Source organism: Manacus candei, unplaced genomic scaffold (genome assembly GCF_025592945.1).
Source record: "Manacus candei isolate 608988 ecotype Guabito, Panama unplaced genomic scaffold, ASM2559294v1 h1tg000065l, whole genome shotgun sequence".
NCBI classification, from domain to species: domain Eukaryota; kingdom Metazoa; phylum Chordata; class Aves; order Passeriformes; family Pipridae; genus Manacus; species Manacus candei.
This window is the reverse complement of record NW_026138113.1, coordinates 2,292,535-2,314,654: the sequence shown is the minus strand read 5'-3', so window position 1 is coordinate 2,314,654 and position 22,120 is coordinate 2,292,535. Positions and strand designations below refer to the sequence as shown.

The window sequence follows — 22,120 nt, the reverse complement described above, 5'->3', positions numbered from 1 at the left end:
AAGCACCCTGCTGTCTGCAGGCACCACAGGCAGGGCCAGGCTGAGGTGTGATTCAGTCATTCTGAGGTGGGAACTACTATTTTTAAACCATGTGGGGTTTTCTCATCTGAACACTGCGCCAGCTATACCCTGGGTCTGTTTACATACTAGGTTTCATTAAAGATTCACATCCTGATTTTCAGTCTGCAGCTTGCAGCCCTTCAGAAGGTTGAACACTGAAACAGAAGGGAGATGTAGACAGACAGTGCACCTCTGCCTGGGGGACAGATGGAGAGGGAAAGTGGGGGCCCTGGGCCACCCCCCCCCTCATCCCTGGGAACCAGCAGCTTTCCAGGGGCTCCCAGGGCAGAGCTTTGCAGAAAGGGTATTCCTCAAAATAACTGTAATCCACGTTTGGAGCAGGGAGAGTGGCCGGTCCCTTGCTGTGGGCTGGCAGAGGGAGGGAGCAACATGGGTGCTCCAGCGAGGTCAGACAGGGGGGCAGAGGTGACACTCCCAGCCCCCCTTCCTGCCTGGACAAAGGGGCTGTTCATGGTGTTCGGTGTCCAGCAAGGGCTGCCAGAGTGCTGGCCCTGCTCCTCACGCGAGGGCCCCAACAAGGACTCTGTGTTGGAAGGGGACGGTTGCCAAGGATTTGGCAGCGATGAGCAGGACTGCTGTGACCATGTGGCCACCACAGGAACTGTCCTCTGCAGTGAAACGGGCAGAGGGCAGCGCAGGCGAGGAGTGTGGACACCTGATAGATACCTATGGATATTTGTCCTACACAGAGGGAAGAGTGGGCAAAGCCCCTCTGCTCCTCCCACAGGAGGACACTACGGAAAGGGAGAACAGAGATGGAAAACAGGAGGAGTCGGGAGAGACAGGTAAGGGAGGAAACCTATTGTGCAGAGGGACACAGGTTAAACAGCAGGGCTGTAACACGAAAACAAGAGTGTGGGTGGCACATGGAGAGTGATACGATGGGATGAGCAGGGGCACCACGTTCTAAACGTGAAGCAGCTGTCCCGCTCCAACTGGTGACCCCATGGCAGCTGCCGGAGCTACGGAGCGGGCTGAGGTGCTTGATGCCTTCTGGAAGGAAAGAAACACTTCCAAAGTCAGAATGAAAATTCGGTGCAGGTTGTTTCACTCTTGTTTCTGTCATTATCTAATGAGCTGTAAGTGCATCCATCCAACATCTCGAGAACGTTTTGGTTTTTATTATGGGTTTGGGCTTTTTTTCTTCTCTAAATCCCCATCATTAAAAATCAATTAGCTTATGGGTAACGTTACACAGATGCTGCTGCAGAAAGGGGCTGACATCTGCAATGGCAGCAGCCCGGATACCACAGCAATAGATGTCCAAAAATACCCAGAGAGGACAACACCCCCTCCCTGAAGCTGTGTGCTCCCTGATCAACAAACCAGCTGAACGTCCATCCGCTTTCCCATCTCCTGCATAATGAGCACACTTCTCAGAGCAAGCAGAAAAGTTTAATTGTCTTTAATTATCCAGTTCAAGGAGGATTGGGTTTCCTGCCTGATGTCCATATAATTTCCCTGCCAACGACTTCATCATCCCTTTACTGGAAGTGCAGGTCAGCTCCTAAAGCTCTTCCCTAAAAGACACCCGAGTTTTGGGGAGGGCTGAGCTGCTGGCAAAGGCAGGGACAAAGGTCCCCGTGTCCCCAGAGTGGCTGCTCAGGCTGACTGTGCTTCTGCGGGGTGGGAGGGAGTGAGTTGCAACTAATGTGCAATCAAGAACCATCACAATTACAAATGTAAATGAACAGGCAATTGGCACTGACCTTTGCAGATTGTTAGAGGACTAATTAAGGTGTGATCAGAGCTCTCTTCCAACAGATTGAGATGCATCTACACAAGCAAATATCTATGCACCACCCCCAGACAGCAGTGCTTTCTCCTACATGCTTGCACACACAGTGAGTAGGTACACACAGAGCAGATACACAGACAGAGCCAGCGTTCAACCTCAGCACCTGCAGGAGGGGAACAGGGCGACTCCACTCTGTCACACGAGGCCACAAAAAAGGACCAAAAAAGTCACTGTCCCTTTGGGCACTGGTACAGATGTGTCACAGACCAGGGAAGTGTCACAGACCAGTGTCTGCTCAATGTGTCTGAGCCTGTTATCTGACACAACCAGAGACTCCTCATCAAAAGGCAGTGAGAAAAGTCCACCCAGCCCTTGGCAAACAACAATAAAAACCATGATAGGGACACGAGAGAGAGACCCCACTGCATTACAGAGGAGGAGACACAGAGTGCAGACTCACACCATCCCTGTGCGTGGCCCTGCCACACAGCTGAGCGTCCCCACACTCGAGTTGATGCTCTGATACCATAATGGGATCAGAATGAGGCGGAGATGGAAGCACCTGTTCTCCCACTTGGGGGTATGGCAACTTCTCACACAAACCTGGCCTCCATCCCCACAGGGATGCCCGGCCCAGCACATCAGTAAGGTGCACCCACTCTGTTTGACTCAACAATGGGCTCAAAGAGTGCTTGAAATTAAATATCTCAGGACAAAGCAACCTGCAAAACTAACCCGAGGTTCCCCTGCTTTGCTTTCTGCAGCCTTATTCTTGCTTGTATTCTTAACTTTTGAAATAAAATATGATCAAGAAATTGTCAGTGTCTTGTTCACTGTCAGTTTTTGTTGAAGAACCAGCAAGCTTAAAGAAAATTAAAGTAAAATATTTGTAAACCAAAATTTCCTTTCAGTGACTTGTCAAGACTTTTACTTTAAAAATATTACATTTTTTTAAATGGTCACCCAACCGTTTTCCCTCCCAGCCTGTCAGCTTCTGCCCTTCCAGTACCTGCCATGTCCTAATCCAGGCGGCCAGACAGGAAAGATAAGGTTTATACAGTAAAAGACAAGGTAAACAGAAATTTCTAAAGTAAACAAGATTTTCAAGGTTGTTCTGTCTATCACAAAAGGGCACGGATGGTTTCCCCTCTCTGCTCATTTTGCATTTAAGCAGCTCACAACCCACAGCCCTGCCCAAGGTACCCTTTCGAAATCGGAATGTTTTCCTACAGCGGAGCATCGCAGCGCAGTGGAGCGGCTGCCAGAGCTGCTGTTCCCCCCAGGGTGGTGTGGCAGTCACCACGCGCTCTCGCTGTCACCGTGACCTTTGGGGAAGCATGTTCCATGCCCTCGACTCCACTGGGCCACCGAGGTCATGGATCGGGCACTTTTTTCCGTAAGATTGAATTTAACTCTTAATGAAACATCTCCTGTTTCACTTTTGGGGTGTTTTGGGTGTATTTCAGAACCCCATTACTCACAGGCGTAGCAGCAATGTGACCCAGTTACGAATTCAAGGGACCCCCACATGTTCTCCCTCAGCTCCAGCTGCTGTCCCTTCTCAACTCTTTAAGCCAAGACCACCTCCCTCGTCTCCATGTGTGTTTACTGCACAATGCCAGTTCCTCAAAGTGCTTTTCTGTAGGATTTACCCATTTTCACAGCAGTCATGGAGGAATGTCCTGCCTGAAGCCAAGAGGAGGGTTGTGAAGGCTTTTGCTGACACCCCCCAGCTCCAGCACCTTCACAGCACACGAACCAGCTGACCCAGGCCATCTCTCCTCCTCCTCCCTCCAAAGAGGGCTTCAGGAGACCTCGATTTTTCAGAACATTAAGAACTTCTTAGCCCTTTACATGATTAAACAAAGTACCATCCCTGTTCTGTCCAGCCTAACTGCTCCCTTTAGGCACATCTGCTCTTGCTGCAATCCCTTTCCTATGATCTGTGTGAGCAAATGCTTCATCCAAGCCCTTCACTCTATCTACCTTGCCAAGAGGAGACATGGAAAACAGACATGGAACACTCACCCCTTCTGCCCACTCCTAGCCAGCTCCTTCCTCCTCTCGATTCAGTGTGGCTTAAGTAACAGAAATCAGTGCCAAGCTGCTACAGCTCGTGCTGGTGCGCAGGGCATCACTTGAGCCACTGCAAAACATCTACTACTGCACTGGTTTGTCAAGTTGTCCAGATGTGATGGTATCTTTAAATGCTCATACAAGATTCCAGTGTTTAAGACAGCAACCTGAACCAACACACACGCTTCTACGTCCCAAACTTCTACATCCCAAATCCCACCTCAGGCAGGAGGGATTCCCATAATGTGTTTTTGATAAACCATAAGTGTCATCCCACAGCAGGAAAGAGAAACAGGAATGTCAATGAGCTCGTCACTGAACAGCACAGTGGGTCCGATGCCACCCACCCACCCCTGCCCCCAGCTCACGCCAGGGCGGCAGCACTCACCGGCCTCGGCAGCTGGACACTTCCGGATGGTGAAGATCTGCCCCAGATCCTCCTCTTCTTCAGGAAGACCTTTCTGTAGGCGCTGCAGCTTCCGGAGGCTTTCGCTCCGCTGGTGTTTCATGGAGCGCACGTGCTGGATGAGGTTCAGCTTGGCCTTGGTGGAGTAATTACAGAGGACACAGTGGTAGTAGCAGCTTTCACCTTCGACCCCGCTCTCATGGTGCTGCAGGTGCTGTGGAGAACAAAGCAGAGGGATGTGAATGTCCTTTAACAGCCCCTATCCCCTGAGTTAGTCCACTGTAAATTGCTAAAAACCACCTGGGAATTAGTTAAGAAACCACGTTTTGACACAGACCCAGTGAGACCAAGCCTGTTTGTTCCCAAGGTACCACGTGCTCTCCTGCTGAGGAGCAAGAAAACCAAAACATACTGAAATGGGCACAAAGCACAGATAGAGAAAGGCAAGATTATCTCCTTCAGTGAGAGAAGCACCAGGCCCAGCACTAACACCTGCTCATGACCCACACAGGGCTCATTCCTTCACACTCATAGTTTGTCCTGGGAAGGGATCCAACTGCATGTCATACATAAAATTAAATTTGAGAAATTCTAATGGAAACTACAAAGAATAAAACCAAAGCAATACTAGAACACAATAAACCCATTAGATAGAGGTCCTGGAAGCAGTGTATTGAAGCAGAGTGCAGAGCCATCCTGTCCATCACCCAGCACTCCACTCCCTTGGATTGGGAAGGAAGCAGTAGCCTGGCTGGAAGATGTTTGTGACAGCAACCCAGGCTGAAGAGCCAACAGCAGGAATGCAGCCGGGCACCACTGTGAGGGCTCAGCACTTGGAAAAACCCTGGTCCCTCTCTGGAGCTGTGCTGTTGCAGCCAATACAGCTAATTCCAGAGTATTACACAGTGATTATTTGACAAAACCTACCAATCCTCTGGCACAGAGCTCTGTGCCACCAGAGAAACCAAGCACCATTTCATGTCGTGGACCCCGTGGATGTGGCAATTATTTCCTGGAACCAGAGGGCCATGCTGGCTGCCACGGCATGGCCGCTCTCCCTTTGGGCTGGAAGCAGGAGGTCACAGGAACTTTCCCAATTCCCACAGTAAGGACTTATCACAAGCTGAGGAAAAATGGCTACCAAGGTGAAACAACATGAGAGACCCCTCAGCGAAAGCCACTTCAGCTGGGCAATAATACCTGCCAGCTCCAACCCTGAGACCTCCTTCTGTCTTTGTGTCATCTCATGGAACTCTTTCTTCACCACACACTTGGCCCAAGGCATGAGTACAGTGATTTGGGCACGATCTTGAGGTTTGTCAATCAAAAATATTGCCTACGTGCAGCCAGGACCTTCTGGTAAAAATTCTGACGCGTATTATCTCAGTTACAGCTGAGATAAGATTAAAGACACATATTACCCAGCGCTGTGTGCCTCGCTCACACGGAGGAAGGAGAGCCCTCTGAGTCTAGGAATGATTAAAAATAGGATATGAGCTGATGCTGAGGCTTCTGATTGGAAGGGTGAGGAAAGAGAATAAATGTATTCTAGATCTGGCTAATTAGACTAGCCTCTTTTGGGATCACGATGTATTTAATTAAATTCACTGTAATATTTGAAGAATCCACGAGGGCACTAATCCCACTGGTGCCCTCAAAAGATTTTTTGCTGTTTTCCCTCATAAGAACTTCTTCCTCCTCTCATTTCTATTGTTTGCATGTGTTACCCTCTTCCTGAGCCAGAGAAAAAGGAATGGCTTAAGGCATAAAAGGTCAGTGGGGCCATCACAAGAGTCACATGCCCGGTTCACACGGCTCAGCCTTGCCAGCCTGGCTCCATCCCGACCCCTGCCACAGCCCTCCTAGCCCCAACTCACTGCAGGCCAGGCTCTGTCTCCAGGAGCCACACCAGCCACATCCTCACCCTCACCAGCCACGAGGCACGTTGGGGAAGCCCTGTCCTACAAACCCTGTGCTGGAGTTCGGGAAGTGCCCACGGGCTCAGCGGCAGCTTCTGCACAGAGGCAGAGAAAACCCCCAGTGAGCAATTAAGAGAAAAATCCGGTCATAGGTTCAAGGAAATATTAAGGACATGGTCTCTGTGGAACCAGAGGCACGCTCTGCACTGCCCTCATTTAAAAGGGGATTTTAGGAAAACATTTGTTTTAAACAGTTTAATAAATGTGTCTTATTTTCTGCTCTTCTTCTGGTTCCTCTCAAACCTTGTGCTGGGATGATCTTCACCTGCCTGAAGTCCTGGAGGAATCACAGGCTGAGGGTGCCACCACCACCAAGCCCAGGCTGGGCACAGCACCACATGCACCGGATCCACCTCATCCTCCAGCAGAGGAAGGGAGCAGCTCAGAGAAAGACAATGTGAGGGCCGAGCCAGTCTGAGCTGTGAGCTGCTGGAGGCAATGAAATGCTGGCCAAATACGTGTAGTTATTGCCCATCACACTGTTAAACTTCCCCCTTGTGAGAATTTATCCATATCACAGGAAACAAATTCAAAATATTAAACCAGAACCTTGTTAGAAGACAAATCAACTTGAAAATCAAAAGACTATATTGTTCCAAGGAAACCCAACCAACTTCTGTCAGAGAACATTGATTTCTGTGAGTCCGGGGGGGTGTTTGCCCCTCCCTCTCCACGATAGGAAACTTCCAACATCTGGTTCTTCACGCATGGCATGCGAAATATTGATCAGGTTGAGTCAAAGCTCCACTTTAAATCAGAAACAGAGAAAGGAACGCTCTGATGGAAACCATACGGCTCACGAGTGCGGCTTCCCAGGGGACGCGGCTGTTCCTGTACGTACACCAGCCACGGCCAACACTGCGCCGCTCCCAGCACCTATTCCCACACACACCACACCAAATCCAGCCTGCCTGCCATGCAGGGACTGTGCGGGTGTCTGGGCAAGGCTGTTCTCTCACAGCAATCAGTGCAGGAGGGTCCTGCTCAGAGGTCTTGTCTCCTCTGTTTGCCCCCAGACCTGCCCGGGGACAGCGGGTGTGGCGCGGTCAGGGTGGCACAGGGACCGGTGCCAGTCGCATGGCTGGGCTGACCCTGCCACGCCGACGGACTGACTGCCCAGCCCTCGCTCTTCAACATCTGGCTCAGAATTGTTTTCTTGTAATAAATAATAAATGCTCGCAGGGTATGACTACAGAAATCTAATTTTTAAACGAAGTAAGGAATGATGCTACAGTCAGTTCTTGTTTCTCTCCATTCTTCACATACTCCAAACTCTGTTTATTTTACCATCTCTCCTTTCCTGATCTCACACTGCTTCACCCACAGTACTTTACAATAATCATGGAATTTAACGTGACACTGTATCCCCCTGCCTGACTGCAGGCAGCCCCCTTCACCCCATGCCACAAACCGCATGATGTTTCTTGGAGCTCAGACTGTAGCAGCCAGGACTGAGGCCCTGTGCTGCTGCTGTTACACACGTTAACAAACTCTCCTGAACACTTATGTAGCTCTTTCTGCCATTCATGTTCACCCTTTAATCTGATTTCTAAGAACTTTTCCACACCTTTTAAATTTTAAAAGATGTTAAACCTATATCTGCTCAAAAATCTCTTCTGTGCAAAGTTTATTCAGCCATGGTGTAACGAGCTGAATTCTGATGGTGACAGGACAGAAATGCCCCCAAAGCACTGCCAGGGGCATGGGGATTCTCCAATCCCTCTTTGCCATGTTTAGTGGCTCAGCTGCCATTCTGGGGGACATCTGACCTGTAACCCCAGCTCACCAGGGAGACGCAAAAACACTTTGAACTACCTCATGCTTTTGATGTTTATTATTCATTAGAAAAAGGCCCAATTTCTATGCAGTCCTAACCTCATCTTGCACAAAGCTTTCCCTTCAGAGGGCCGTGAACGCTGCTCAGGACAAGCACATGCTGACAGCACTGGGAATCTCTCAAGTCCCTGCACTGTGCTTGCAAGGGGAAACACCCCACCACAACCCTCAGGAGGTCTCGATGATACAAAAGCAGTAGAACATGTGAGAAAACTCTCTCTAGGCTTAAGGACAGCTCCTTCTTCTTCAGACCTCAACAGAACAACCAGCAGCAGAAATTCTGTCACTGCCCCAAGGACAGGTAGACAGTGCTCCCCAGCTTGGATCCCCCACATATGTCCAGGTCTCAGAGGGCAGGAAGAGCAGCTGAGGTAACATGTCTAGGGGCCAGAACCAAAGTGGGAAAATAACCTCATGAATGTTATGCAGCAGAGAACCAGCACAAACAAAAGGAACGACTTTCCTCACCTCCAGCTGTTACTGGACCGTCAGCCAGAGCCCCCTGGATCCTCAGCTGAGAGCACCCCAGGGTTGCACAAAGCCTGTTGGGGATGACCCCAGCCAGTCCTCCGTCCTCCTGCTTGCACAAACATCCTCTTCCTCACCACTCTGACTGCTCCATATGGCCAGGTGGTGTGTGGGTCACTGATAAACAGTCTGGAGAAACCTCCTCTACATCACTTCCGAGCGCTCTCACATCACAGGACACCCTGCCACGAAACCAGAGGCCACTCCACTACCCAGAGCTTCTTTAAAAAACAGTTGTCAGATTTCAGCTTTTTTGGAGGAGGTTTTCTCCACATGTAACACTCTTCCTACCTTTGAGCTCCGTCAGGATGGGTAAAGTTAGTGATTTCACACAATTGACATATGCAGCTGAGGACAAAGGAGCCAAAAATCTGCTGGAGGGTCACGAAAGCCACGGAAAGGAGCAGCACTGCAGACATGCACCAGGCTTCCTCCTGCAAGAACTGATGTCTGTGCAGCACCAGTGACCAGAACCAGCACACAAAATCAGGGAGCACCTCAGCGGTTAGAGAGGTTGACCCAAGCTTGGGAGGTGCTGGAGTCACTTCAAACCCACCAGCACATCTGCAGGGCAGGAGGATGCCCATAGACTAGGGGTGAAGTCAGACAGGGGTAATTAGTCACAGGCTTGTAGGAAACGTTTCAGGTGCCAGCAAGGACCATGCCTGTGACAACACACCCCCGGGGAGAGGGACAGGACATGACCCTTACAGCGGAGCTGGAGAAGGGCTATGGGTCACCATGGAAAGGGACCCGACCCCGCCACAGACCTCAGAGGCCTCACGAGCATCTCTTGGCCCCTGTGTGCCTCTGATCTGCTGCACAAGATAAATCACACAGCCCTGCAAGAGAAGAATCTGAATTTTTAATGAAAGTCATGTGGATGCAGCTGTCTGATCCTGCTCTGTTCCAAGTACTTCATAAAAGTCAGGGCTAGCCTATCCGTCTTGCTCTCCTTTCACACCTGCAGCCCTGGCTGGAATTTCCTGGAGCCGAGGAGCCGCAGGCGGCCACGGCACACAGCGGGACACCCACTGCCTGTGCACAGGGAGGGCTGGAGAGCCTGCAGTCACCCCCGCCCCCTGAAAGGGGGGAAAATTGATTCTGCATCCAGCAGGTTCAAAAGCTGAACTTCTGCTCTTTTGTATCCACTGACATCCTGAATTGTTCACTGCTTCCAAAGGAGCAGTGTTACAAACCATTCCCTCCCCCAGCCTCCCAGCTCTGTGCATCACAGCTCTGCAGCACAGTGCCAGCGGTGGAATTCGGGCTTATGTGCCCCCAAGTTTCTGCAGCTCAGCTTGTGGTGAATGGTCTCTGACCCTCATTTTAATCTCCAAGAGGCCAAAAATGTAGCACTCCCTCCTGCCACAGAGGATGAGGTACTGATCCAAGTCCCCAGGTCACACAGAAAGGCCTTGAAGAACAGTCCCAAATGCCCCCATTAACAGCCCACCCCTACACCTCCCTGGATCTGTATTTTCCAAGCCCTCCAGCCCTGCCTGGTGTTAAGTGAATGCCACAGATGCTCTCCTTGCCAGCCATGAGCCTGGTGCTCGCTGTGCTGTGAGGCTTTTGCATTCCCCCACACACGACCCCAAAAGCCACCCAGCAAACTGGGTTTGCTCCACCAGCCCTTGAAGTCTCATTAAAAGCCAAATATTGCTCAGCCTAAGGATGGAGAGCTCAGCATGGATTTTACTGAACGTTAAATCAACCAGCAAGCGTAGCCAGCAAACTCTGTGGCACTTTAACTTTAAATAATGCAATAATTATTGAATTTCCTTTTTATAACCGAAGTGCTGGAATGTAAACAATGGGGCTGTAATTGCAGGAAGGAGGGATCAATAGAGGCAATCGTTTTCAGCCATGTTAATTGTAAATACAATTGCTCCAAGATGTCAGCCTCGTTCTTCTCGCTCCCAGAATCATCCTAACGGATGACAGAGTCCAACTTTCCCATTACAGCTGTTCGCTCCTTTAAGAGGTTCTCAATCAGGTCTGATCAATCTGTCAAGATAATGCATGGAGTAAGTAAGACTCTTCCAAACACAAGCTCCCAATCAATAGCCTGGACCTGCTTAATGAGGAGGGGCTAAAGCCCAGGGGGAGGCACAGTCCCAGCTCCTGTTTGGCTCCAGCAGCCAACTTCTTCACGGGGTCTTGGAGCAGCTCCTAACGAGGACATTGTTTATGCCGCCCATGATGAGCAGCATCCCCACACACCCACAGTTCCCCAGGGTCCGCGGGCAGAGAACGACAGAGGTTAACAGAAAGCATAAGCCAAGAAAGCTTGAACTTCTATTCACATCCCCCACCTTTTTAATTGTGCATCAGACCTGAAGGCACTAATTAATTATTCCTTAGAAGAGATCCCCAAAGATGTAAATCTGTGTGGGACCACTGAGAGCCAAGAGGATCACTAAGATTTGTGGATCCGTGGACTCCAGGAGGGACAAATCCACGGTGGAGCCAGCGCTGGCCCAGCTGTGCCTTCCAGCCCTGGGGAAGAACAGTGGGATGCCAGCTGGAAACCTCTCGAGGGAGGGAAGAGATGCCAAGAGAGGTGAGGGAGCGGCCAGATGCCGTTCCTCAGCTGTAGCACCTAACTCTGGTAGCACACCTGGACATTATGCCGTGTGCTCGCTGAGCAGCCCAGAGAGGGGGAAAAGGGACAGGTCTGACTGCACCTGGGCTCCTCCTACAGCATCAAACTTTCTCTTCTTCCATGACTGTGCTCCCAGAGCTGCCGGCACAAGAGATCCACTGTTGGGCAACTTCAACTTCAGAGAATTTTCCAGATCCCCGAAACTCCCCCTGAGAGACGCTGGCGCAAGTGCTGCTGTACATGGAGATGCACACAGGAGTGTGAGTATCGATCCTGCTAATTATAGTGCTAAAACCAAAGCACAACGAGAGTACATTTCCTATCAGCTGGCCTGGTAAGTGCTGCCCTCAACCCTGCATGCTCCCACCCAGCTGTGGCTCTGCCATGGGACCCACAACAGCCCTGCAAGGCACGTCTGCTGCTCACCTGGGCACCTCTGACCAACAGGAACAAACAAACAAACTTCACACAAAGTGACCTCTCCCACTGCCGGTGAGGATGTGAGGGATGTCACCCAGAGTCAGCCTCATCCAGCAGCTCCTGCAGAGCAGCACAGAATTGTGAAGGGTGGAGCTCCTCTTGCAACTTAACCAAAAACCTGAACTGGGGACATTCTGCTCCTCAGAAAAGCGTACAGTTTCATCACTTTATATTTCCATGGATGCTGTCATCCCTGAAGAAATCTGTCAGAAAAGCTATACTTTTGTCTGCAAGGCACTGTACGGACAGCAACAGCATGGAGTGAAAAAAACAGCAAGTAAATTTGTGCCACAATGCAGCAATGTCACCAAGGAAGAGGCTCAGGGCTTCCAGCCCATTCCTTTCTCAGTTCTGGGACAGCAAGGAGCTGAGGAATTCAAGGAGCCTCATCTTTTCCAGGGTTAGGAAAAGAAAGAGGGTAAGAACAGCTGAAGGTGAAGACAAGACAGTAACCACAAGCAGAACCCCTGATGTCACTGCCCAGACCTTTTTAACGTATTTTGTACATCTACTTGAAAATAATCAGTTCAGTGTGAGTTTTTAAGCTGTGAATACTCAGGTGAACTAGAGGAGCCTGGGAATATGGAAGAGCACCGCAAAAAAGGCAAATTATGTAATAAAAAGGGCTGGGAGGAACCTGGAAAGACAGCGGGATCAAAATCTGTTGCCCATATTGTAATTATATAGCTGCTGAGTGATTGAAAAAGGCTTTCCATAACACAGACCCAGGCTAAGACTCTCCATAGCAGTGATGTTTTATTTCCTCCAGCAGTGATGGGAACGATCCCTACGTTACGTGTGAGGGCTCTCCAAGGAGGCTCCGACTCAACACACATCTGGTCTTATGCTGGTAATGCAGCTCAGACTTAACCACCCAAAACACTCTCTATGTGTGGAGCCAGCTTTAAGAATTTCAATTGAAATGCTACTTTTTCCCATATTAAGTCTTTTGGAAAAGAACCACCGGTCTCTAAAGGAAAAGCCTGAGGACTGACACCACTGTGCTCCTCCCCATGCCCTGAAGCTGAGGTGTGCCAGCTGAGTGCACCCAGGTATGCCAGTCCCTTTCCATCCTGCCTTGGCTCCAGGTGCCCCATCAACTGCAGGCAGAACCCCAGCAGTGAGTCAGAGAAGCGCTGTGGAAGTGAGGTCCTTCCAGAGGCATGGAAGGTCTGGAGGGACAGGAGGGGATCCCCATGCACAGCGAGGGACTGTTGTAATAATGCACCATGAAACCATGTGGGAAACTCACCCTGAGCTCACGTTATTTAATAAAACACTACAGACACAGATTAACTCCCTTCACCCAGGATTTATTGTTTCATCCATCTCTGGAGAAGTTGTGATGAACTGAAGCTTTCCTTGTTTTCCTATCACTTCTTTATAACTTCCTGCAGCGCTGCACCACCCTGACTTCCAGCTGATAACCAACAATAACAACAACAATACACAAGACAATTTTTAAATCCTTTCCATAAATCAAAGAATATCAATACTGAAGAGATGGAGGACACAACCTCCTGGCACAGAAGCCAACAGGGATGCCAACAGAGGAACAACAGACTCAGCTCATCCTTTGCCCACAGTCCACAGCAAGGATTTTCAAGAGCAGGAATATGGGAGAAGGGAGAAGCAAAGGAAGATGCAATAGACTAGTATGACAGAATGGAAGCAGAAAGAGGAAATACATATATATATATAAAAATATTGCTCGAGTCTTGAAGGTGAGATTAAAACCGACAGAGCCAGAGAATGCACCCTCAGTGGAACAGCCCTTCTCCAGAGGTGCAGGCTGCAGGGCTGGGCACCAAGCTGGGCAGCCAGAGCACAACTTTTGAGGCAGATGTTGTGCATCAGCCTACCCTAAACACAGGGACAGGAGCACCAGCTGATTTAAGACGATGCTATGAAGGTGAGTTCATTAAGTGTCTGTGAAACACAAACAGAACACAGAGCACCATGGAAATGCCCATGAGAAAATAAATAATTCTTCATTCAGTGAAAGCTTTGGATTGTATTAGACAAAGCCTGGGGCAATGTAATGAAAGAGGAAGATAAAAAGAAATGGAATAATTACTCACAGAATGAGGCAAGAATCCTGCTGCAAAAATATGTATGGGACTACTTATAATTAAGAACTAAAATAATATCTGCACACAAAGGGCTGAATTAAGGCAACCTGCTACTTCCTATGTTCTACATGGCTGTGAGTGCTTCATGAACCCACCAGACACTAATGTGTCCTAAAAACTGTGTACAGAAATTCAGGCCATTTCTCCTTGCCCTACGCTCCTGAGCAACTACTCTGTAAAGAAAACTACTAAGTTCTTGGCCACAGGAGGCCTTCAGAACACAGCCTCCTCCAAATTTAACCAGGAGACCTCTCCAGTCCTTGGGCATGCAATTGTTCCCAGCACACCTGGTTTCCACCAGGAAGGACATGTCAGTGGCCCACAGCAATCCACAGCAGCAGAACTGTCTGACTCACGGATTCCCTACGTGGCCTCCAAGCAGTTTGCAGCCTATGAACGGTTGGGTTTGCTGCTCTAAATTTTCTGTGTGTACCTAAAACCTAATTCAACTGTAGTATAACTCTGCAGAGGGATCTACAAGAGACCAGAATGGCTCTGAGCATTAGCTGTAGCTGTTCCCTCCAAGACAGACCACAACAATGGAAAACACAGAGTGTGTGGAATGGGAGGCAAACAGAACAAACCTGAGATGATAAATGTCTCTGTGCTTTGGTGCTTCCTTTGTTCACATGTATCTGCATCCACCTGCATTTGCCTACATGGGTACAGAAACTCCTGGGAAAAGCCAGGCACACTATTTATTGGTTTTAGCAATTCTGGGTCTGCAATCCCAGTGGACAGTCTGCAGAGACACACAAAGGGTAAACGGTAAATACCACAGAGGCAGCTCTGATCAGCATTAGGAGCATGTACCAACCACTCCAATTTAGAAATAAAATGGAAGCAGCAAAACCATTTTTTGGGAGCAGTGTCCACTCACATTAGAGAAGTGTAAGGAGATGACAGATTTCTAAACCCTGTTTATGAAATTGCATGTGTAACTCTGGTTACTCCAGCAGCCCCAAGATTCTCATTTCTGGCTAATCCCCCTGCCCAGCCCAGAGTCAGACACTTTGACAGGCCTATCTGGGCACTGCAGTGCATGCACCAGAAAATCCAGGTCAGAGCCAAGAAGGTCTGAAAAACATAAAAGCAAGGTTCCTGCTTTGTGGGACCATAAGAAACACACAGAGGCAACCAGACCTGTCCGTGACAGAGCCCCCATGACATGAAAACACCATCTACAGGACTCCAAAGCCTTTAAATCTCTCCCATCTAGGGTCACAGCATGCCCAATAAGCTGCTCTGGGACAGCAAGTCCTTTCTCCAGAAGGGGAGAAAGGACTTCCAGCATCTGCTCCATTTCTGGCAATGATGCTGGTGGTCAAAAGCCAAAGCTAGGTACTGTCCTTCATCCACAGGTGGGTCCTGGACTCAGCAGCAGGTACCACAGCACCTGCACCTGCAGCCATCCCCAAAAGTACAACCACAGCCCTAACACAACACACCTGCAGATAACACCCCAGAGTTATGGAACAGTCCCATGAATGCTGTGGGTGCTGTGATGGAAATCAGATTTCTCGAACTGGGACACCTTCTGGCTCTGTGCTGGAGAGGAGGTGAGTCTCACCTGAAGGCATGAAGGCATCTCCCCAGGAGAGCACCCTGCCCTCTGCTGACCCTGCCTAGGGACACGCTTTCCACTGGCACATGTGAGAAGATAACAACAATTCTTTGGACTAGTTTTCAAAAAAACATAATGGAAGGCTGGACCCAAACTGTCAGGACCTGCTGAATCAGGAGTTTCTCTGCAGCACAGGCTGGGGGGCGGGAGGACAGCTGGACGGGGAGAGGGCTGTGAGGAGACCCAGCAGGAACCAGAGAAGGTGACAGACACAGCTCCTGCAGCTGGCCTGGAGACACCAGGAATGGGGAGCAGAGAAGTCCCTCGCAGACGTGGCCAGCTCTCACCCCACGGAGGGGCGGGGAAGCAGTTGCATGCAGAGGGACCCGGGGACACAGCAGGACTCTGTGGGGTCTCTGGGGCTGTCTGAGCCCGCAGCCGTGGGTGCTCTGAGGCGGCCGTGGCTGTGCATGCCTCGAGCGCGGTGCCGGAGCTGCAGACCTGTGCCAGGCACGCTCGCTGCTGCCGGGAGACAAGCACTGTGCTCCTTCCCCACCAAAACCCCCGAGGCCTCCCGCGTGTGCGCTAACCACAGCCCTTTGAGAGGCTCGTGTATTTACAAACTGAGGCATGTTGAAATCAAAGGGGATACCATATGACATAATTCACATTAAAATGTCAACAGGCTGACAATTTATAGAGTCAATCCACTGGAGGTGGGGAGAACTAAGACGCGGTAATTGTTTAATTCCCACTTAAACCAACAGCAGCTTCACCTTCAAAGCGGTGCTGTGTGCAGGGCCTCTGGCTGCTGTCAGCCCTGGTGCCAGCCTGGCCCTTGGCCAGCATGGAGGCAGCGGCCTCAACCATTCATCGGCACTGGGCATGGGATGTGCTGCTCCAAACAAGCGCAGCTCCAGCCCACCCCATAGCAAATATTCACCATCAGCACAAGGACAACCGGTTTTTCAGGAAGTCAGAGTCCCCGTGGTCAGGGCACTGGTGGCCACTACCACACCAGGGCACAGCACACCTTCTCCTCCAGAGGGACACACTGGGTGAGCACTCCAAGGGCACCAGTGAAAGAAAGAACTCACCCAATGCATGGCACCACATGGCCCTGACCCTGCTGGGACCTGCCAGCACTGCGTCAGGGGAACAAGGGAGGTATGGAGTGTCCCAGCCACAAACCCCCTCAGGGCACATGTGAGCTTTTTACGCCAGGTAGATGGTAGCAGCTTTGCCCGTGTCAAAATCAAATTTTGTGAGATACAGCACTGGCCCCCTCAGCATGCTGACATCCCCTGCCCACGGACAGGCTGCTAGCAACATGTCTTGTAGCCTGCAATAAAGTATAAGGAAGGCGGGAGAGGGAAATGTGCACCACTGGGAGAAATGTTACCTGGATAAACCACAGCCAATAAATTTTCTATAAATGCCAGCTAATGCTGTCCCTTGGAGAGTGCTGGGCAGGGACCGCCGGGCTCCAGAGCCCTCGGCACAGCCTGGCTGTCTGTACATAAACAGTAACACCTCATTCTCTCTTCTACCTCATTAACTGAAACGCATTAAAACAAGTGTGCACTGGGAGCAGCAAATGAGACTGTTAAACCAAGCTGATATAATCCTCATCAGCTGTGGGAAATGAGCACACATCCATTACACTGACTCAAGCCGCCAACTGCGATTCACTGAGGATGCTGAGACCCCAAGAAGACACTCTCCCCCCCCCCAGCTGTACCTCTCCCAAAATAGGGCAGCTCAACCACTGCCTCTAGCACTGTCTCATGGGGTATGTTCAGAGCACTGGGGTCGCATTCCTGTTCCAGTAGCTCCCCCCAAGTACAGAATTGGGGGCCCTGGTCCGCACTGCAGCCAGTGCTGTAAGAGTCCACTGTGCCCAGAAGGAATCTGCTCAGTGAGAAGGCTCTGACTCTGTTAGTATCAGAGTGGAATAAAAGGCCAAGGCAGCAGAGCAAACACAGAACATGAGACGTTTCCCAATCCCAATCTCAAATGGGGACATTGCCACGCAGTGTGACAGCATGTGACAACTGCAGGGTTGGCCTCAGGTGACTGACACATGTTTGCACCCTGCCTGAATGGTACCAGCCTGAAGAACAGCACAATGAGGGGGAATATACCACAGCATCCACGTATAAAACTCCCAGTGCTGACACCAGTGTGGTGTCACGGGTGTCCCCACTCCCCCAGGCTGGTGGCCAGATGTAGATGGATTTTGAATTGGGGGTGTCTCAGCAGAGGCGACAAGAGCTGTCACACAGTGACCACTGACTTTCAGCACGCAGGACCAGCTCCACAAGAGGATATGGAACTGCTCCCTTCTCCTGGGTGTCCACCAGGAAATGACCCTGCCCTAATGAGTGAAGACTCACTCAAAATATTGGAGAAATGTTCATTTTGCCTCCGTCAAGAAGGCAGAGCAGGGAGTAGAGTCCTCCCGACGCTGCAGGAACCGGACAGACCACATTCACCTCAGACAGACAGCAGCTTCATGCTCTCCACAGCCTTGGGTTTGAACTATTGACCTCACTGGAGCAGCTCAGGTTTCCAAACTCTCTTTTCCTCACACCAAGCACTGATGAAGCAGGACGGGGTCCCTCTGCCTCGCCCCTGGCCCTGTGGTGGGACAGGGTCCCCTCTGCCTCTCCTTCATACTCACAGTAAGAATGTAAACAACCCCTTCAACCCTCATAGCTGCTATTTCCGAGTTTTTAACCCAACACAGATATTACATGTTGTTTCCCTCCAAGTGCAGTGTGTGCTCAGCACAGCCCAGACTGGGCTCCCTGGGACTTACTCCTCCCTATGGAACAGGACACCCTGGGGTCTCCCCGGCAGCTCCCAGCAGCCTGCTCAGGCATTTTGAACGGGGTCCATGAAGTCTGTTTAACCAGCATGATGTGTGCAACAGAATCACAAAGAAACAGGCATTTAAAGTGACATCTGTTGGATTAATTAGCTGTGTAATTAGCCTCCCCTCTGTGGAGACAGGCTTTGTTACTGCTGCCTGAAACTTCCCCAGGTGATTCTCTCTGTATCCATCCTCCAAGCATGGAGAGGAGAGAGTGGGTGGGACGGGGCTGTACTGCTTTCCCAGAAAGAGGGGCAGGAGACAGCCCAGGGGCCACAAGGCAGCTGAGGGGCAGTAACTGGCCGTGGGTCAGAGAACCCCAACCGCCACCTCAATGTGGTGGAACCCAAACAGGCATGTGCATCAGCCCAACCACATTCTGCATGTCTGCTCAGAGGTGAAAGGGATACAAGTCAGGTGTTTACATCCTGCTCAATTAGATCAGAGCATCTCTGCCTCCTGCACCAGATCCCCACCTCCCCAGCCTGTGAGCCACCTGAACCAAGACAGACTCTGTGGGGCAGAAAAACCCCAGAGCAGAAAAATCCCGAGGCAATGTCTAGGACACAGAGGAAACCAGGACTCCGGGAACAGCTGCACTGCACTGCACTGATAATTCCACATCGAGATGCAAGTACCTCCTCAGGAATCCATCTCCCTGCTTTAAACCAGAATGAGAGGGTTGGTGCCAGGAGGGGACAGAGCAGCCCTGCACTGTGGGCACTCATCTTTGCCTCTCTGCCAAAGTCACCCAGAGCCAAAGATCTCCCAACAGCTGCAGCCAGGCTTACCAACCATACCTGAAGGCACAACTTCCAGAGAACCTGTTGCACAAGTGTAAGTTATTGCCTAATCTGACTTGCAGAACTTGGCTGCACGCGTTGCAGCGCAGGGGCAGGATTTTTAGGACTGGCAAGAAGGACCAAAAACACATTACGGTATTAAGTTATGTATTATGCATACATTATTTATTGTAATTTAATGAATTCCCTATGAGACAGCAAACACAGAACCTCCCATACTGCTTCCATAGCATTTCTGGAGACTTTGTTACAACAGTTTCTTGAGGAACAAGTCAGTTATCTCCAGAGAAGGACTACACGGTGCCCTGCAGCCCGGTGCACTTGCACAGGCCAACAGAAACCTGCAGTCCGTGCCATGTTAAAAAATGGAACAGGTTGGGGAAAGCACCTTGTGGGTTCCTTCAGAGTTGCAACACCCCCTTCCCCTCCTTTGCCCCGCCAGAGATGGATGCTAATGAGTGCCCATCCATTATTTAATGAGCTTGTCGCCATCAAGCCTGCAGCTGGAGGGCCGGTGCCTGGCCAGAGCTGGTACCTGACCCCGCCCAAACAGGAAAGGAACTAAGAGCATTTTCGAGGTCTTCGAGGCACATCAGCTGTGTTGAGCAATACACCTGGTCCAGGTACTGTCAAGAGGCCGTGAACTGCCAACTTTTGGCATAACAAAGGGCACAGAGACGGGTGAGCCAGCCAGGTGAATGGACACAAAGACAGAGCCGGGAATTGTCAACCTTTTTGAGAACAAAGGAGAATGAAGACTGGTGATGCAAACAGCAGGGTCTTTAAGTTCTGCACTGCAATGCCACTCACTTGCTTCAGTCTCGCACAGAACTGTCCTCCAGCTCCTCTACCTCCTTGCTCCAGCACTCCTACATCCTGGCTTGTTCCAGTCCTACCTGCTCATCTTCAACTGCACGCATTAGGTGTCTGCAGGAACGTGGCAATAAGACCCCAACAATCGTGCTGTGATAAGATCCTGACAAACATATCAGGATAAGAACCCAAAAATCACCTGGATAAGACTGCAACAAACAGGCCTATTACCCTGGACAAACCTCTCAGCTCTCTTGCCTGGAGTTCCCCATGCCAGAGCTGAACCTGCAGGCAGGAGAGTAAGTGGATGCCCATCCCTCTGCTCACAGTGGCTGATCACCCAGAAAAAATGCCAATCTTTCAGATCCAGACCAGCATCTCTGACACATTCACCCTCCAATGCTCTCCTCTGTGCAGCAGTGACTTCCCACATCAGCACAGGAGGGACAGCAGGTCCCCGACAGCTTACGCCACCATGGCAAGGTCTGCCAGGGCTTCCATCAGCAGCCCTGCATCAGAGCCACGGCCAGAACCACCTTGTCTTCACCCTGAAAGTCTCGAGAACAACCATCACCTGACGTGGGAAAAATTCCTGCTTGGAAATTTAAATATTCATCCATGTGGTCCAAAATTACCAGGATAAAAGAATGAACCACAAACAGAACCAGCACCAGTGTGGGGAAGGGTCAGATGCACATTGACACTTCATTGACATGATGACACCTTGTTGTGAGAGGCCACCTGAGGTTCAGGACAGTTTTCCAAGACCCCTCCTATCCCCCTGTGCTGAGCCTCTCCCTGCTGACCCACAACTCTGGGTGAATGGGGAGAGCCAAGACCCCCTGTCACCGCAGCTCTGCCCAAGGGCTGCTACAGAAGCTGAGGAAAACTCAATTTATATGGATTAGAATAAAGCTTGTCAAGGTGTTTTTCTCTTGTTTGTTTTTCTGTTCTTGTGTTTGGTTTGTTTGGTTGAGTTTTTTAGCCCATTCTCACAAATATTTTGAATTCTAAACCCTGTCTGACAGAGGGCTTTTAGCTCCCTGTTTTGGGGAGCCCCTGGCTCCTGCTGTGTGATCATGGTTCCTGCTCCAGCTGCACTCTCCCTCCTTTGTTATTCACGTTGCTTTTACAGGGAGGTTTCTTTACTAAGCCGCTGGTTGCACATGGCTCAGCACTTACTGGAAAACTGTTGAAAGAAAAATCTAAGTGACTGAGGCCCATAAATAAAACATAGAGCAAGCACTGCTTGCTCTCAGCAGTTCTGATTCCAGCCCTTTCAAAAAGGAGCACAGAGAAAGAGTAAGTTCTGTGATCCTGTACTAACGCGCTTTGTTATTAAATACCTAAAGGAAGGTAAGAATCTGCTTTAATACCAGGGTGACAGGAAGGAGCAATCTAGCACTCAGAGCTGTGTGGAGCCCCAAGAGGGAGGTCTGAAAGGGTTAAACTTATAGTGAGAGCTTTTTATATTAAAATACTCATCAATCCCAACAGGACCGAGAGTACTGGACTGTAGGGGTCCGTCCTCCTCACGCTGGCAGTTCATAAGCTCATCTTTCATTACAAGTTTATCTGAGACTAGAGGATGCAGATTTGAACTAAAGGTTTTGGAGACCAGCTTTAAAAACAACTTTGTGGGGAAACTTAAATGGGTGTTTCTCTTGTGAAGTTGCCATTGGAATGTGGCTTAAAACCTTGTAGGAAATCAGCTCAAAGACCCTCATACACTGTAATTTAAATGGGCTTCAGGCACAATTTGTGTTGCTCAAGAGTGTAATTTGGAACTCTGATGCTGCATCTGTATTTCAAAAGATAAACTTGCAAAAATAACCCCAAAACACAGTGAAAGCAGGCAGCGAGTAAATCAAAGGTTAACAGAGCTCTAAATCTCCAAAGGAGCAAGACAGACTCGCTGTGGGCAACTTGACCCCAAGAACCTAAAAAGGCAGAGCTGGAAGGAAGTTTGTGATAAAAATCAAAACCCAAACGTATTTTCTTTTGCCCACGACATCATTTGGGTATTTCAGAGCTGAATCAGCCCAGCTCCTGGCAGCTCTGAGTGCAGCTCTCCAGCAGATCTGGGGCCAGAGTTTTCCTACACCGCAGTCCTACAGGAAACATCTCCCATCAGCCAAGTGGTGGGATGAGAGGACTCTCAGCTTGACCCTACTGCAGAATTATGGCAAGACTAACTCACA

The 22,120-nt window shown here is 50.1% G+C and overlaps 1 protein-coding gene across 13 annotated transcripts in view; it reads right to left on the bottom strand.

Moving 5' to 3' along the window:
- The window catches only part of ZFHX3 (zinc finger homeobox 3), a 513,502-nt gene that overhangs the window by 54,232 nt on the left and 437,150 nt on the right, over nucleotides 1-22,120 (bottom strand). For all 13 annotated transcript variants that reach the window (XM_051805544.1, XM_051805548.1, XM_051805543.1 and 10 more), the window contains one exon: nucleotides 4,284-4,515. In XM_051805544.1, the coding sequence (XP_051661504.1) occupies nucleotides 4,284-4,515 (232 nt within the window). The remainder of the gene's footprint in view (nucleotides 1-4,283; nucleotides 4,516-22,120) is intronic.